The following is a 15,017-nucleotide window of genomic DNA, read 5'->3' as shown; positions in this document are numbered from 1 at the left end:
GCGGATTCAATTACTTCCAAAGTGCCAAAATTGTCAATCTGAAAACGTCTTTTGGAAGCTGACACCTTCCACCATCTCACTGGCGAGTTTGTTTGGTCAGATGTAGTCGTTAACGCAAGTTAGAGAGCGATTTGTCGGGAAATGGCTGATACGAATCTGAATTTCAATGCGATCACGTGATTCGATTGGTCGGGGTGCACAAGGCTCAAGTGCTGAACATCATCCACACACAGGTGAACAGACCTGTCCTTAGTGCTGAACACCATCCACACATAAACATACCTGGCGCTAGACACGACACACATCAAAACCAGATTCGTTCCTACTGTACTACTGCTGAACACCATGCACGCAAATACACCAGGCTCGAGGGCTGAACATCGTCCACACACAAGTAAACAGACCTGTCCTTAGTGCTGAACACCATCCACACATAAACATACATGGCGCTGGACACCACACACATAAAAACAGATTCGTCCCTACTGCTGAACACCACGCACGCAAATACACCAGGCTCGAGGGCTGAATATCGTCCACACAAGTAAACAGACCTGTCCTTAGTGCTGAACACCATCCACACATAAAGATACATGGCGCTGGACACCACACACATAAAAACAGATTCATCCCCACTGCTGAACACCATCCACGCACAGGTAAACAAAGCCGTCCTTGGTGCTGAATACCATCCACACTTAGTGCTGTGCACCTAAACCCAGGTTTAGGTTCGGATTCAAATCCAGAGGTTCAGGTCTGGACTTAAAAGTAAACCAATGGCACATGTGTGCTAAAAATGTATTACATATAAAATTGCATATTCATACGGCATGTATTTGATATGCAACTTAAAAACTATATATGTGAAATTATCTACAGTCAGAAGTAACACAAAATTTCAAATAAACACAAAACAGCAATGTTTTCATATTTTTTCATTGCAAATTTCACGATCTAAGGAAGGTTTAAGATGGTTTGAAACAAAATTAAAGAAGAGTATAAGCGATAGATTCTTTGTTTCAAGTTCGGACTTGTTTCCAGACGTTTAGTTTGTTTTTTTACTTGAACCTAAACGTTAGGTCCAGTCCGGATCAGGTCCGGGGTTTAGGTACGCAGCACTATCCACACTCTGGCAAATACACATGTCCTTGGTGTTGAACACCATCCACACTCAGTCAAACACACCTGTACTTGGTACTGAACACCATCAACGTACAGATAGCCCTGTCCCTGACATGGTGCTGATTTCCATTCCACAAGCAAACCTTTCATGGGACGGAAAGCTCCAACGCCGTTGACATTTTTAGCTAAAAGAAAGGTGAAAAGAACGACTTGCGTGTCCCAAACCAGGTTCGCTCTCCCCTTTCGTCAATGTGTTTGCCTAGATGACCGGAACGGTCGTCAATGGATTCGGTTGCCAACGTGTGTTCTAGAAGCCGAATGGGGCCTAACAACGTTCTATAGAACATGTCAGATAACGCATTTTTTGCACCGTTGTTGTTTTTTAGAAGACGCCTACCAAAGCCATGTAGTTTTAGGGTATCTATTTCAGTAGTTGACTTATAATTTGTAGTCTGTTTCGTTTTTATCGTTTGTCCTCGTTATATTCTTACGTAATAGTGCTAACGTTGGTGCTAGTCTTAAGTCAAGAGGGCAAACAATCGGGTTGCCTAGTTACTGTCTGTTTTGAAGTTGTGTTTTCTCTGGTTGCAAGTCTCTGCTATTTGAAGACATGGACAGTAGTGTGACGTAAAGCAAAGATGAAGACGATTATAGCTGCCTTGCTGGTGATTGGGAGCATCGTAGGCAGCGAAGGTAAGTAACCTATCTAGTCTAGGAACGTAGGATAGATAGATAGGCAGAGAGGGTAGTTGGTTAAAACGAAGGTTTTGAAACTTACGTTACAGCTATATATGGCACATGTACCTCAAAGGACTGGACCTGTTTTAGTGTTTCAGTGTTGTCAATACTGCTTCGTGTCTGTTGTTGCTACATAACATATTTCAGAAATATATACTCTGAATATACTGAATCAGATTTAGTTAGATGTGATTTGTAACTGTGTGATTTCAGTTAGCAATCCGTTTGTTGCAGACTGGTATTTTTTATACATTGTTCTTGTTTGTTTGTTTGTGTTGTGTGTGCTCAGGGCGAAACACTGGCCATACATCCCAGGCCTGTGACAGGCGCCCCTGTGAGGAGTGGCAAGTTTGTATCAATCACAAAAACGGATTCAGTTGCTTGTGTCAGGAGGGATACCATGGGAGCAGATGCGACGAAGGTTAGCGTCAATAGGGTCCAAAGTTGCTTTTCCTTGAAGATTTCTAAATAATTCCTTCTTAATGATCTTTTTTATCCATCATTGAGTTGGTCTTCCCCTTCCAAATCAATCTTATCAATCTACACCAGACATTGACGAGTGCATGACAGGTGACCACATGTGCGATGAACACGCCACCTGCCAGAACACTTTTGGTTCGTACACCTGCACCTGTACGGAAGGTTTCCAAGGAGACGGGGACCACTGTACAGGTTCGTATCGCTTTGACTTTGTGAACAGTTGCACTTTTACTATAAAAGAAAGAACACACTCAGCAAGCGTTTTATCATTTATCTATGTAATTTGATCGGAGATACACATGTATCAATATTTGGAACTGTACAATGCCTTCGCATAACGAATGTTAGCAGGAGGTAAAATCATCTTCCCGACGATTTTCAGAAATTATCTGCCCGGATATACATGGGATAAGAGACGGCGATGTGGACGTCCCACGGCCTGCGCCTGCGCACAGTCACGCCACGTTCACGTGTCACCCAGGCCTCCACCTGGTTGGTCAACACATCATGACGTGTCTGACCACCGGCAGGTGGAGTTCCCCAGTACCGACATGTGAAAGTAAGATACGAGATCTTGGACATTTTCGTTGTAACTAGTTAAATCGAAATACTGTGATACACGAACAGACACGAACCGGATATATTAAGCCAATTAATACAAATTTGCAAAACGTACTGGTTACAATGCCAAATATCGTAACGTTACCTTTCCTGGATGGAAGAACATCAGGCAAACATATCATACTCGAGGCATTCTGTGGTAAAAGGAGAAAAAGCCTGTCCGTACGACTTTGTTTATCTGTTTGTTTATCATGTCAACGGTCTGATACATTCATCGATATGTCCTCAGCTATTTTGTGCAACCCTTTGAAGCCCATTCCCAACGGCCTGGTGTACCTGTCCCACGACACCGCGTATGTTGGCGTTCAAGCGGCCTTCCAGTGCAACGATGGCTTCCACCTGATTGGTTCAGCAGAAGTCACGTGTCAACAGAATGGCCAATGGAGTTCGACGCCGCCAAAATGTCAAGGTACACGGAAGACGCAATTTGTCAATGTGCTTAGATGTAACAAGGACGGTATTACCTCCACAAAGGTTATGTTTTCGGTGCCGTTTCTCTGTCCCTCTCTGTCTGTCTGTCTGTCTGTCTGTCCCTCTCTCTCTCTCTCTCTCTCTCTCTCTCTCTCTCTCTCTCTCTCTCTCTCTCTCTCTCTCTCTCTCTCTCTCTCTCTCTCTCTCTCTCTCTCTCTCTCTCTCCCTCCCTCTCTCTGTGTTTGTGAACAGCATAACTCGATCGAGGGAGAAGCTGTGGATGGACCCTTACTATATTTGGTAAGTGGGTATTTAAGGATCGGGAAGGTCAAATTTGATAATTGGCCTGAATATAAAGTCCTTATTATATTTGGTAGGTGGGTAAGGATCGGGAAGGTCAAATTTGATAATCATGAATATGAAGTCCCTATTATATTTGGTAAGTGGGTAAGGATCGGGAAGGTCAAATTTGATAATTGGCCTGAACATAAAGTCATTATATTTGGTAGGTGGGTAAAGATCGGGAAGGTCAAATTTGATAATCATGAATATGAAGTCCTTGGAACTAACTTATCTCTATTGCAAATTGTACCATTGTTTCGGGGCAATGGAAGGGGGTATTTGCTTCCAACCATTGTTGAACAGTTTCAGATCTGTTTCACCATGTAGATTTTACCCAAACACATTTTTGTAGTTGTGACCTGCCCCTCCCCCGGGCTACTGGTGAATGGAGACGTCCGTGTACCGCATCCAATCACAGTGCACTCTGCAGCCGCCTTCAGGTGTAACCAAGGCTTTGACCTGGTTGGTCTGCCAGTGATCACGTGTGGAGAGGACGGGAGGTGGAGTGGACCCCCTCCAGTCTGTACAGGTATCAACTGTTTTTTTTAACAAGTCCGTGTCCGTCCACGGTACGTTATGTTTCCAGATTTTAACAGTAACAGAACTAACAAGAGTTCCACGACCTCATATCTCCTTGAACAATTCCATTCATGCAAATGACTTACACATTTGCATAATATATGCTTCGGCATAAACACCTTTATCTAACTTACACATGTTGCAGTATTGACAGTCCTATATTTTTCCAATTAGATGAATTATGTTTTTTTTTGCATTGATTATGCAAATTAGGGATTCATTTGCATAATTGGTATCTGTTGATGCTCCACTTTCCAGAAACGACATATGTTACATGTATTTGAGTCTGATAATGGAAAATTCTGCAAATATAGATTTTCCTCATTAGCTATGCAAATTAAGTCACAATTAGTTTAATTGGCACTTCATTATGTATATCTCTGTCCAAGCTACCTGCATACTAAGTATCATATTGATAGTCCTATAATTTTCCAATTAGATGAGATATGTTTTTTTGCATTAATTATGCAAATTACGAAATTATTTGCATAATTGGTATCTGTCGATGATCCACTTTCCATAAACTACATACGTTACATGTATTTGAGTCTTATGATGGAAAACACTGCAAATATAGATTTTCCTCATTAGCTAATTAACATGATTTGCACTTCATTGTGTACATCTCTGTCTAAGCTACCTGTATGCTAAATATCATGGAAATCCGTCGTTCCTTTGTTCAGTTATTCTCCTTAGAAGATTTTCATGATAACGCCCCTGCAGTTCCAGAGCAAGCTGCTAGGGGGCACAAACCCACACCACGTCTTCATTACACCACAAGCTATCTGCCACCAAAAAATTGATACCATAGCACGTCCAGGTCAAGAGATACAAAAATGGAATTTCTGCTGCAGTACCAAGGTCACATACCAGGGGGCCAAAAATCGACCTTGAATTTCGGCTTCACAACACCTGCCCACATACCAAATATCATTGCAATCCATCAAGAGGTTCTTGAGTTATGCTGACTACAGTAGTCCGGAAACACAAACAGACAAACAAGACAAACAAACAAACAGACACACAGACACACCCAAAACAATATCTCCATTTTTCATGGAGATAAATATACACAACGGTGCTTGGTAACATAGTAAGGACCTAAGCACTAAGTCTTCTATGGGATATCTCCATGAGATTGAAATTCAGGGATATTGCAGTACATGACTGACTGCTAGGAAAATATACATGGGTTTGGATAAGCTGCTTGTATCTCTGTTGTAACACCAGCTCTTATAATTAAATATTGAAGGTATCAACCGTTACTGTCATGACGAGGAAACATAAAAAAGTTATATCATAAAAATGACATATTGCGATCAATATCGGGACTGACAAATAAACATGTCCTTGAAATACCTTTTCTTTTGGAATACCGATATAAGTGTATTCTTGACTTTCATGCTTATGCCAATTACATAAAAGAAGAAGAAAGATCTAGAATCCTCGTCCAACACTTGGAGAATACAAATATTTTCAAGTGCTTGATGGATATTAACGTTATGATGAGTTACCACCATCTCACCGAGTTTTCACCATCAATTTCTACTAAAATCCCCAAACTCACATATCATTAAAACGTGGGACCATTCATGAGCCACTGCCTCCAAAGAAGAAGTCTGGCCCTCAGTGATGTACGTAGAACCATCAGATACATAAGTTCTATAGACTAGACATCATTTGTACCTTTTCATACACTAGTGCATCTGTTTGGTCCCTTGCAATTAGCCCTAGGCCATGAGTTTGCAAGTATAATCATTATCACTATTTGATAAGAATCTTTCTGTGCCGGCGTGGGTACTTTTTTAAAAATCGTTATGAATACAAATTTGTAGTATTGAGACATCAACATGTTCAACGTATTTTGTGACGTTCTCCAGCAACTCTGTGCCCTATCCTGAATGCCCCGGTGGACGGTGAGATGTTACCGCCTGAAGAGAACATCTACGGCAGCATGGCCAGGTTCAGGTGCAGGCTGGGCTTCGACATGGTTGGTCAGGAGACGATCACGTGTCTGACGAGCGGCAAATGGAGTGCACCGGAGCCGACTTGCAATGGTTGAGAACATTTTTATTCATCATACATGGACGACGTACAATTTCAATGATCAACTGATTTGACAGCGTTATATATAATTAGCGTATTCAGGAAAGTAATGATCTTTTTATCTGTTTATTCGTCTTTAAATTTCTCTCAGATGTCAACGAATGTCTAAACAAAGTTACCTGTGATGGCAAGACGCCGGAGGAGTGTGCCGCTCTGAGCAGGGGAGGTAAAGGGAACATATGTTCCCCTCAAGCTGACTGCATCAACACGATCGGATCGTACCATTGTGAATGTAAAGAGGGGTACGCTGGCGATGGCGTGCACTGTGAAGGTAGGTAACGTAAGTAGGAACGCAAATAAAACCTGTGTTTTATCGATTTGACATCATTTGTTGAGATTAAGCGACGATATGAATAAGTCCGAGAACTTTTTGGGGATGCATGGTTCCGTGACCATCTGTTATTCTGTCTTGACCGCTCAGACTAGAGGGTCACATCAAACGAAATATTTTTTTCAAGTCGTTATTATTAGGACGTCAATGCAGTAGAGTGATGATAGGAATGACACGATTGGACAAAAATGCCATTGCAAATGTTTTCTAGATCAACAATTTCTGTGACTTTCTTCTACAGCTAATAAACGTTTTTAATCCAAGACAAGCCAAACACGACACTTCAAATCACGCCCACGGGAACGAGTGTCGATAACAATCATAAAGTTACAAGTATTTGCATGGTCTATGTATGTATGCGATTGGGCATTCAACAATTGCTTAATGTGTGTGTGTGTGTGGTGTGTGTGTGTGAGTGTGTGTGTGTGTGTCTGTGTGTGTGGTGTGTGTGTGTCTGTGTGTGTGTGTGTGTGTGTGTGTGTGTGTGTGTGTGTGTGTGGACCAGAATGAATAAACGATATGCTCTTTCTTCCAGACATAGACGAGTGTGCAGAGGAAGAGCATCCCTGTCACAACCGGGCTACATGTATCAACATGCCCGGCGGGTTCAGCTGTACATGTGTGTACGACAAGGACAAAGGCCAAGGCTGCCTTGGTAAGTCTCCAGGTGTAAGGACTATTTCAAGTCACTCCCTCACTCACTCCGTCGAGCTCGCTCGGAATCTTCCCATGACTATAGCTGTCTCCATAATTCTCTGTCATTCATCGCTACAGGCAGTTGTTGTAGGCCCAAACTGCTGTCATCTTCAAGTTGTTTAATATGTGTCTTGTGTGTTCTTCCACGGCTTCTGTTTCCATAATTCGGGTTCCACTATTGCAAAATAGTCACTATATATGTGAAGAACGTTCCACATGTTGTCTTTTGGGTCTGAAAGGTAATCATAGCAACCTTGCTGTGCCCGCGTTTGAATACTCAGTCTGAAAATAATCATTCTGACTTTTTCTTGAATAGTTACATAAATAGTTGATTTGTTGGAGCAGATTGAAGCTCCCTCTCTAAACGTTATTGCCCTTCCTGTTACTGATGCTATGATTTCTTTGATTTCTTACATTTTATCACCAATTCCAAAACCTATAGGACCCTATAGCTATATGACTTCACGATAGCCAAAGGCAGTGTTTTGCTACTGCGTTAAGGTAAAATATCATCTCTCCCTTCCGGCTTCCGCAGAAACTCCAGGGTACGAAGAGCCGTCGCCCGTGCAGCCACATGACTACGGCGACCAAATTCACCATGGAAACGATCATCTCCCTCCCGCGGGAGGACCGGTTCACGGAGGCGGGGCGGACTACAGCAACCTCGGTGTTCCAGGGAACGGGGTGGGCTACGGTCACCATGGGAACGATTATCTCTCTCCCGCGGGAGGACAGGTTCACGGACAAGGGGCAGACTACGACGTTCCTGGGAACGGGGTGGGCTACGGTCACCATGGGAACGAGATCAGTGGGAATATGATGAATAATGGAAACGTTGGTCCGTATGGCACCGGTCAGCACTTCAAGAAAAGGTCCTTGAAAAGTCTTAAGCAAAAGTCTAGGATGAAAAGAGAAGTGGGTGGAAGTGACGGTAGTCATGGAGATAACAACAACAACAATGACTTCGACAATCCTGTTGATAGCAGTGACGTCCTTGACGACAGTCAAGACATGGTTCACGCAGGTAACCATGGCAACAGCAACAACAACCTTGCTGGTAGTAGTGACGTCGTACACGATTCATTCCATTCGCAAAGCGGTTCCCAGAAACCTATGAATGGGGAAGGAGGAAGCCATGGCCACGGGAACAGCATCGTTGAACATAATGAAGAGCATAGCAACCATGTTGCCAATAAAAAGAAAGTCATCGGGCAGATAAAAGAGCGCATACAAGCCATCAGGGACCGTTTGCAAGAAGATAGCCCCACAGCGGAAAATACCGGAAGTGACGACTACCACGTTGGGCACCTTCCCGCAGTGGAAGCTACCGGAAGTGACGACTATCACGCTGGGCACATTCCAGCAGCGGATGATACCGGAAGTGACGACTACCACGTTGAGCACATTCCCGCAGCAGAAGATACCGGAAGTGACGACTACCACGCTGGGCACATTCCCGCAGCGGAAGATACCGGAAGTGACGACTACCACGTTGAGCACATTCCAGCAGCGGAAGATACCGGAAGTGACGACTACCACGTTGAGCACATTCCTCACATCGGGGCAAAAGCTCCGGCTAGCGGTGGAGGTGGATATAACGACTACATGACTTATGAGGAATACTTTAATCCTGACTACGCGGACTATGAGCATGTAGACGAATCGGACGATCCGATCGGGCTTACAACAGCGCAAGCCGGGGCGGCGGTGAACGCGTTGTCCGGGGGAACGTCACAGGGTGATCCCCATGAGGGTAAGGCTGAGCCAGGATCCGGCCAGTAGAACATGTGGTTCAAGATCTCACAGCAAAACATGGGCTTGTGGCATGCGCGTGGCTGTAAACAAATATGTCAATGGAAGGAGATAGCACACCGTTGAATTTTTTGCTCTGTCACAAAAGAAAATTGCACTTGAAGGAATTAAACCACCAGGCTACTTGCACGTTGGTTTGCTGTGATTTCTTGAGTCGGTTGGTTTCTTTACTTGCCCACGATTTATTAGAAAACTACTGTCTACGAATCTCCAAGCAGATCTATCAGTGGCAAGGAAGTATGAAAAGGGCCAACTACTAGTAGTACCAAAAGCCACCGGATACTGGTTGGCTCTTTTGATACTGCCTTGCCACCGATAGATCTGCTTGGAGATTACTATCTACATGTATGACAGGAACGAAAGAGTAACTCTGCAGAAATATAGCTAGTAAAAGAGTCATACGGTTTATGTGTAACTAAAGAAGAATCTGAATTTTGACATAGGAATATTTTTTGTTAAATCGGTAGTTGTTTAATCACTTTCATATCAAAGAACAGCATATTCATCGTAAGAAATATGCATAATTTGGGTCATCATATTTTTTCGTGTAAACAGTTGATAAGTTTCACTACGAGGAACGGGAGAAGATGAATATTTAACAGCTTATGACACATAAACAACAAGAACTGCAATTAAACAAAGAAAGGAAGAACAAGGTATTGTAAAAAACAATTCCCAGGGGAATGCGTGTGTGGGGTATTTAGAATTCTTCCTACTTTTATCACAGTACTATACCAACGACTCCGCCTCTGAGGCGTCGCCAAAAATGACGATAGAAAAATGTTTGCACGCACAGTTGACCTGAGGACATTGAACCAACCTTTTCGTGCAGTCCCATTCGATTTATACTAGAAACACTTGACGCTGTACCTTAAAATTACGAAAGATGTCAAATGGCAAGAAAGCTACCACATACGTGCACCCTCTTTTCTATTCTACATGTCTGTTTAGTATGGGGTCCTGCGGGTGCAAGTCGAGAGGTCCCGTGTGTACCCAAGGGCGTGCAAGGTGCGCCTCCTGGCGTCCCTGACCCGAACTACAGGTGGACATACGGAAAACACCGGGAGATCTCTGGAAATAGGTACATACATGTATCATGAATCAGCTTTTTTTTCTGTTCTAACATCGTTATCATTGAGACCATAAAACGCTAAACAGAGATATACTAGTAGTTTCTTTATGAATTACACTGTACTTAGTATCCAAATACGTGCATTCGCTAGAAACCTGTATTTCAGCACCAAGGACAGAGATGGAGTCCACCGCGCGTTTACGTCTCATAAACGGTCGTTGTCGTTTGAAACGGTCGATGACATATCGCTGACCGGGCGCGCTGCCATACCCAAGCGTATCATAACTTGGGGGGGGGGGTGCTCTGTCAAACACGTAGAAACCTATACAAATCAAAATGTATAACAGTATCGGGATAAATGGTAACAAAAGTTTCGCCCCGTCATTACAGCAGTGTGAAAGATACATGTATCTTACAGGTACGAGGTAGCCGATACAGGAGAGTTATCCATATCCAAACTGATGGCCAGCGATTCTGGCATCTACCACTGTCACCTGCAGTTCAAGGAACGCAAGGGAGGTGGCGATCGCACTCACCGTACGGACTTCAAGCACAAAATCCGGGGTAAGATGATTTGATGTTTATGTTAATACCAGGGCACAAGAGCCAAACATATACATTTTGGGCCTGAAAATGGCAACAAAAAATCCCAAAGTGATGTATGCCGAAAATGTGAATGTAGGTATATGTCACACTCATCCCTATACAACATTTCAGGTCATTTCATTTCAATACCGGGGCACAGGAGCCAAAAATATACATTTGTGGTCTGAAAATGGCAAATACCATCAAATTGATTCTGGGCAGAATTGGAGATGCCTCCATATTTATACTTGTTAAGGATACATTCAAGTGTGTTGAATTTGGTGCTTTTAGACAAATACACAATTTTTCAGCTACGCCGCTGGACTATTGTCAACGACTAGCTAGGATTACTATATGATTTGTATACCAAGAGGTAGGCTAGCTGTCGACGTATGCATAAAGTATTGACCAATCATCACAGAGGACACATGTACATGGCGGTAACATATCTATTCTGTCTCACAGTTGGACACCTCGTCAAGTATGGCTATTCCATCAAGCTCTCCTACCCAGCGACGTCTTGTAAAAAGTCCCTTGCCGCCGATTCAGAGCGCATATCTGATGTTTTGAACCAAGTCTGCGACAGGCGGGGGTGTAGCGTGGTGAATTTTACCATGTCGTGTTCCCACAACCAGCAACTGGGGGATCTCTACAACCTGAAATATTCCTCACATCTTCTGAGCATTACATATGGACGTAAGCCATTCCGGTTTTGAATTTGTTTATTTGAAAGTCAACAAGATGAGCTTGCGACATGTTGTCTTAAGAAGGAATCGACTCGTGACTGTATCTATATCATTGGTAAAACGTTTCCCAAGTCACCAAGTAATGCCTACGGAGGAATTGATGCTATTTTCTGGTCAACACTTTTTTTTCTTTTCCAAAGTTTCATAATTCATCTAGGCTATACATGTAGCTGTCCTTTAACAGATAGCTATTACATATTGTCATGCTTTGTATGTGCACATTATGTGTCTACAATTCAAGCATCATGACAATCGTTAGCACCATTTTCTCCTTAGTTTTCAGGGAAGAAGATTGTACTGTCGTCCATTTACTTCAACACCAAGAAAGCGCCTGTCTGCTGACAAAGGTGACTATTTTCTCATTCTTATAATATTTTAATAATCCACGCTCTAATCCACCACGTCAGATTCCATATTTCAGTTCTAATCTTAGTCTTCAATTTTTTTTTCACAATGTTGATAAGAATTGGAGTTTGACTTGCATTATGGCCCAAATCGGCATCATAAGATGATGCGACTATTCGTATGGGTTCACCTGTGATGGTATTTGACATATTGAAAAAATTACACGCCAGTTCCATACACGAAATAAAGCGCTTACTAACAAGCAAATCAACCTAAGAAACAGGGAAAGCTTTTTGGTAAGCGCTTTGCTTTGTGTAAGAAATTGGCGTGTAAAATAATTTGATTCAATAAGACTTGACTAGCTATAGTGTAAAACTAAGTGCATTATTCGCAAGTGACAGTGCCCCCCTCCCACCTTACAGATTTTGGACGTCCTTGATATCACCTTGGGTACAGAGGTGAGTGAGATGACCACCTCCATAGAACCGAGTGAGAACGTCTTCACCAGAGTGTTGTACTGTAAGGCAGGGTACGGACTGAACTACGGGAGTCAGAAGCCCATCCAAGGTCTATGTGGTAAGTACAAGACTGAAATTCCATTTTAAAAAGAGATATACATATATCTATATATACAGTCAAACTTGAATTCAGCAACCACTCAATAACTTAAGAAAAATGGACGCTAAGGACAGGTTGTTGCTCATGACCAGGTGGGGGTGGGGTTAACTAGCCCCATTTGCATGACATGTATATATAACGTTCTATGTATAATATGTCGTCACTTGTATGTACTGCAAGAGAACAGTAATAGCAATTGCACATGTCGTGACACCATGGCAGGTGCGTGCGCCCCACTACACTACAGCCCCGCCTGGGACTGGCGCTGCCACCCGTGCCCACGTGGAGAGTACCAGCCTGCACACGGCGCAGACAGCTGTAACAGGTGCCCGCCTGGTACCATCAACACACGCGTCGACAAGAACGGCACCGCCATCGGACTGGAATGCTACGGTGAGTCCGCGGGCAATCGTTTAATCTCAAAGCAGATGTATCGGTGGCAAGGCAGTATCAAAAGGGCCAACCTCGTTCGTCTGTTTTTGTGGGTCAGCAGTTACCAGCGAAAGCTGCCTAGGCTGACCCAGTGTAATGACCTGTCTTTCATTGTCACTAAATACAAATACAAAAACAACCTGTACCAAAAGGCACCGGCCAGGTTGACCCTTTTGATACTGCCTTGCCACCGCGTACTAGATCTGCTTTAGAAATCGTTGGCATCTCAATCATATGTCATTTTCCGACGCAGGGCCATAGCCATAGGGCGTCTTTAGCCGAACTACTAAATGCGGCCACCGCACCTACCTTCCCCAGATGTACCCAAACCCCCTGTAATAGAGCGCCTTCAACCGAATGAGGTTTAGCACATGACTGCGAAGAAGAAGAAGAAACAATATCAAGAAGAGAGCTTTCCTGTGGTTTGTGCAACACCCTGATCCCAAGGCGTTGTATTAGCATTGGGATCAAACTTCGCGTAGGAGAATGACATATGTTAGAGGTGTTTAAAGAATGTCTGGAATGAGGCGCTCCATTCAAGCTTAAACTAGTAGAAGATAATATGAAAGTTACGTGACCACAATATATACCAACTGCAGATAATGCACCTCCATTCCACATTGGTGTTACAGTTAGACAAAAGACAACTGACACATATAACCGCTATAACTCTTGCCGTTTTGCGTTCTTTCTGATTTGATGAGCACGAACATATACATCGGAGCCTGAATCACTATCGCCTAGACCCAACAGCCAAGCTATAAGTAGGCCTGTATCGTTCCAGTGATTTTTTAACGAGTTAGTTGCCTTCTACAGATGAAGACTTCATGACCATTGTTGCTATCATCGCCTGTGCTACAGCTGGGTTTGTGGTGTTGGCCGTCTGTGTTCCATGCATGTGAGTAGAAACTACTTGTCTCTGGCTGAAAAGGTTAAGGGAACTTAAGAGAAAGCTAAGACGCTGTACCTCTCTCACTACCGATACATATCCATGCATCACACTGAACAGACTCAAGTACTACTGTCTGGTGGGCGTGGACTCCCTTGTATTTGTAACAACGATCTCTCTTAACTGTATATCTTGTAACTTCCAAACTAGCTGCTCAATCTAGTCTGTGACCTTGCTTACCTTGCTGTACTAGTAGTTATAATACTGAAAAAATTACCTTCCATGATTCTGATTCATGAACGTTACAACATACCAACCGTGAAAAAGAAACAACTTCAGACCTTATTCCGGGAGTGAAAATTCATTCATTTTGTAGTTTGTTAAAGTTTTCCTTGTTCTTAATCCCAGACTTCTCCGGCTTATCTACAAGTCAACCTACGACAAAGCACAGAAGAAGGTCCTGCGCTGCTGCGATGGTCTGAAGACCTTGCTCACAATGCCTTTCAAGAAGAAACCAAAGGTGAATGTAAAACTCGAACCTGTCAAGGAGGACACGAACGTGAACGACATCCTCTCCCAGTACGGCAGCAAATCAAGTCTGAAGAAGAGCAGATCAAATCTGACGAAGAAACAGAGCAAGGGTGGTAGTGTGAAAAACGTCAGCAGTAAAAGATCGTCGGAGCTGAAGGAAGGCAGCTTTGTCAGCTCTGTCCTCCGTACAGAGAAGACAGCATCAGAGAGGAAGATGTCCATCGTTCCGTCAGGAGTGGACCTTCCACAGCAGACACAGTCTGCGGGTGTGGTACCGTCTCTCTCCGTGAAGCGTCTGGCTTCGCGACACTCCAGCCGAGTGCTTGTGCCCAAGAAGAGCAGCAGAGCATCTAGAGGCAGCAGCATGACACTTCCTCCCGCACCGTCGGAGATGGCTTCCCTTGTGCCGTCAGCATCTAGTGTCATCAGGCTGCCTCCTCGAGGTCCTAGTGGCCCACTCCCGCCACCTGGCCCGAGCAGCGGGCCCCCAGGTCCACCTGGCCCAAGCAGCGGACCCCCAGGTCCACCTGGCCCAAGCGGCGGAGCCCCAGCTGCACCTGG

The 15,017-nt window shown here is 43.8% G+C and overlaps 1 protein-coding gene across 1 annotated transcript; it reads left to right on the top strand.

Moving 5' to 3' along the window:
• Window positions 1-1,451: 1,451 nt before the first annotated feature.
• LOC136445711 (uncharacterized) lies at window positions 1,452-15,015 on the top strand (the record flags this gene model as incomplete). The annotated part of the gene is made up of 18 exons (XM_066443845.1): window positions 1,452-1,815; window positions 2,150-2,281; window positions 2,410-2,532; window positions 2,723-2,899; window positions 3,191-3,370; window positions 4,067-4,243; window positions 6,174-6,350; window positions 6,491-6,670; window positions 7,266-7,385; window positions 7,962-9,179; window positions 10,190-10,319; window positions 10,729-10,874; window positions 11,361-11,591; window positions 11,918-11,988; window positions 12,409-12,562; window positions 12,827-12,997; window positions 13,853-13,934; window positions 14,334-15,015. Coding segments are annotated over exons 1-18 (4,206 nt in total), but the record flags the coding sequence as incomplete, so codon positions are not given.
• Window positions 15,016-15,017: the final 2 nt, after the last annotated feature.

Source organism: Branchiostoma lanceolatum, chromosome 12 (assembly GCF_035083965.1).
Source record: "Branchiostoma lanceolatum isolate klBraLanc5 chromosome 12, klBraLanc5.hap2, whole genome shotgun sequence".
NCBI classification, from domain to species: domain Eukaryota; kingdom Metazoa; phylum Chordata; class Leptocardii; order Amphioxiformes; family Branchiostomatidae; genus Branchiostoma; species Branchiostoma lanceolatum.
This window is presented reverse-complemented; position numbering and strand designations above follow the sequence as displayed.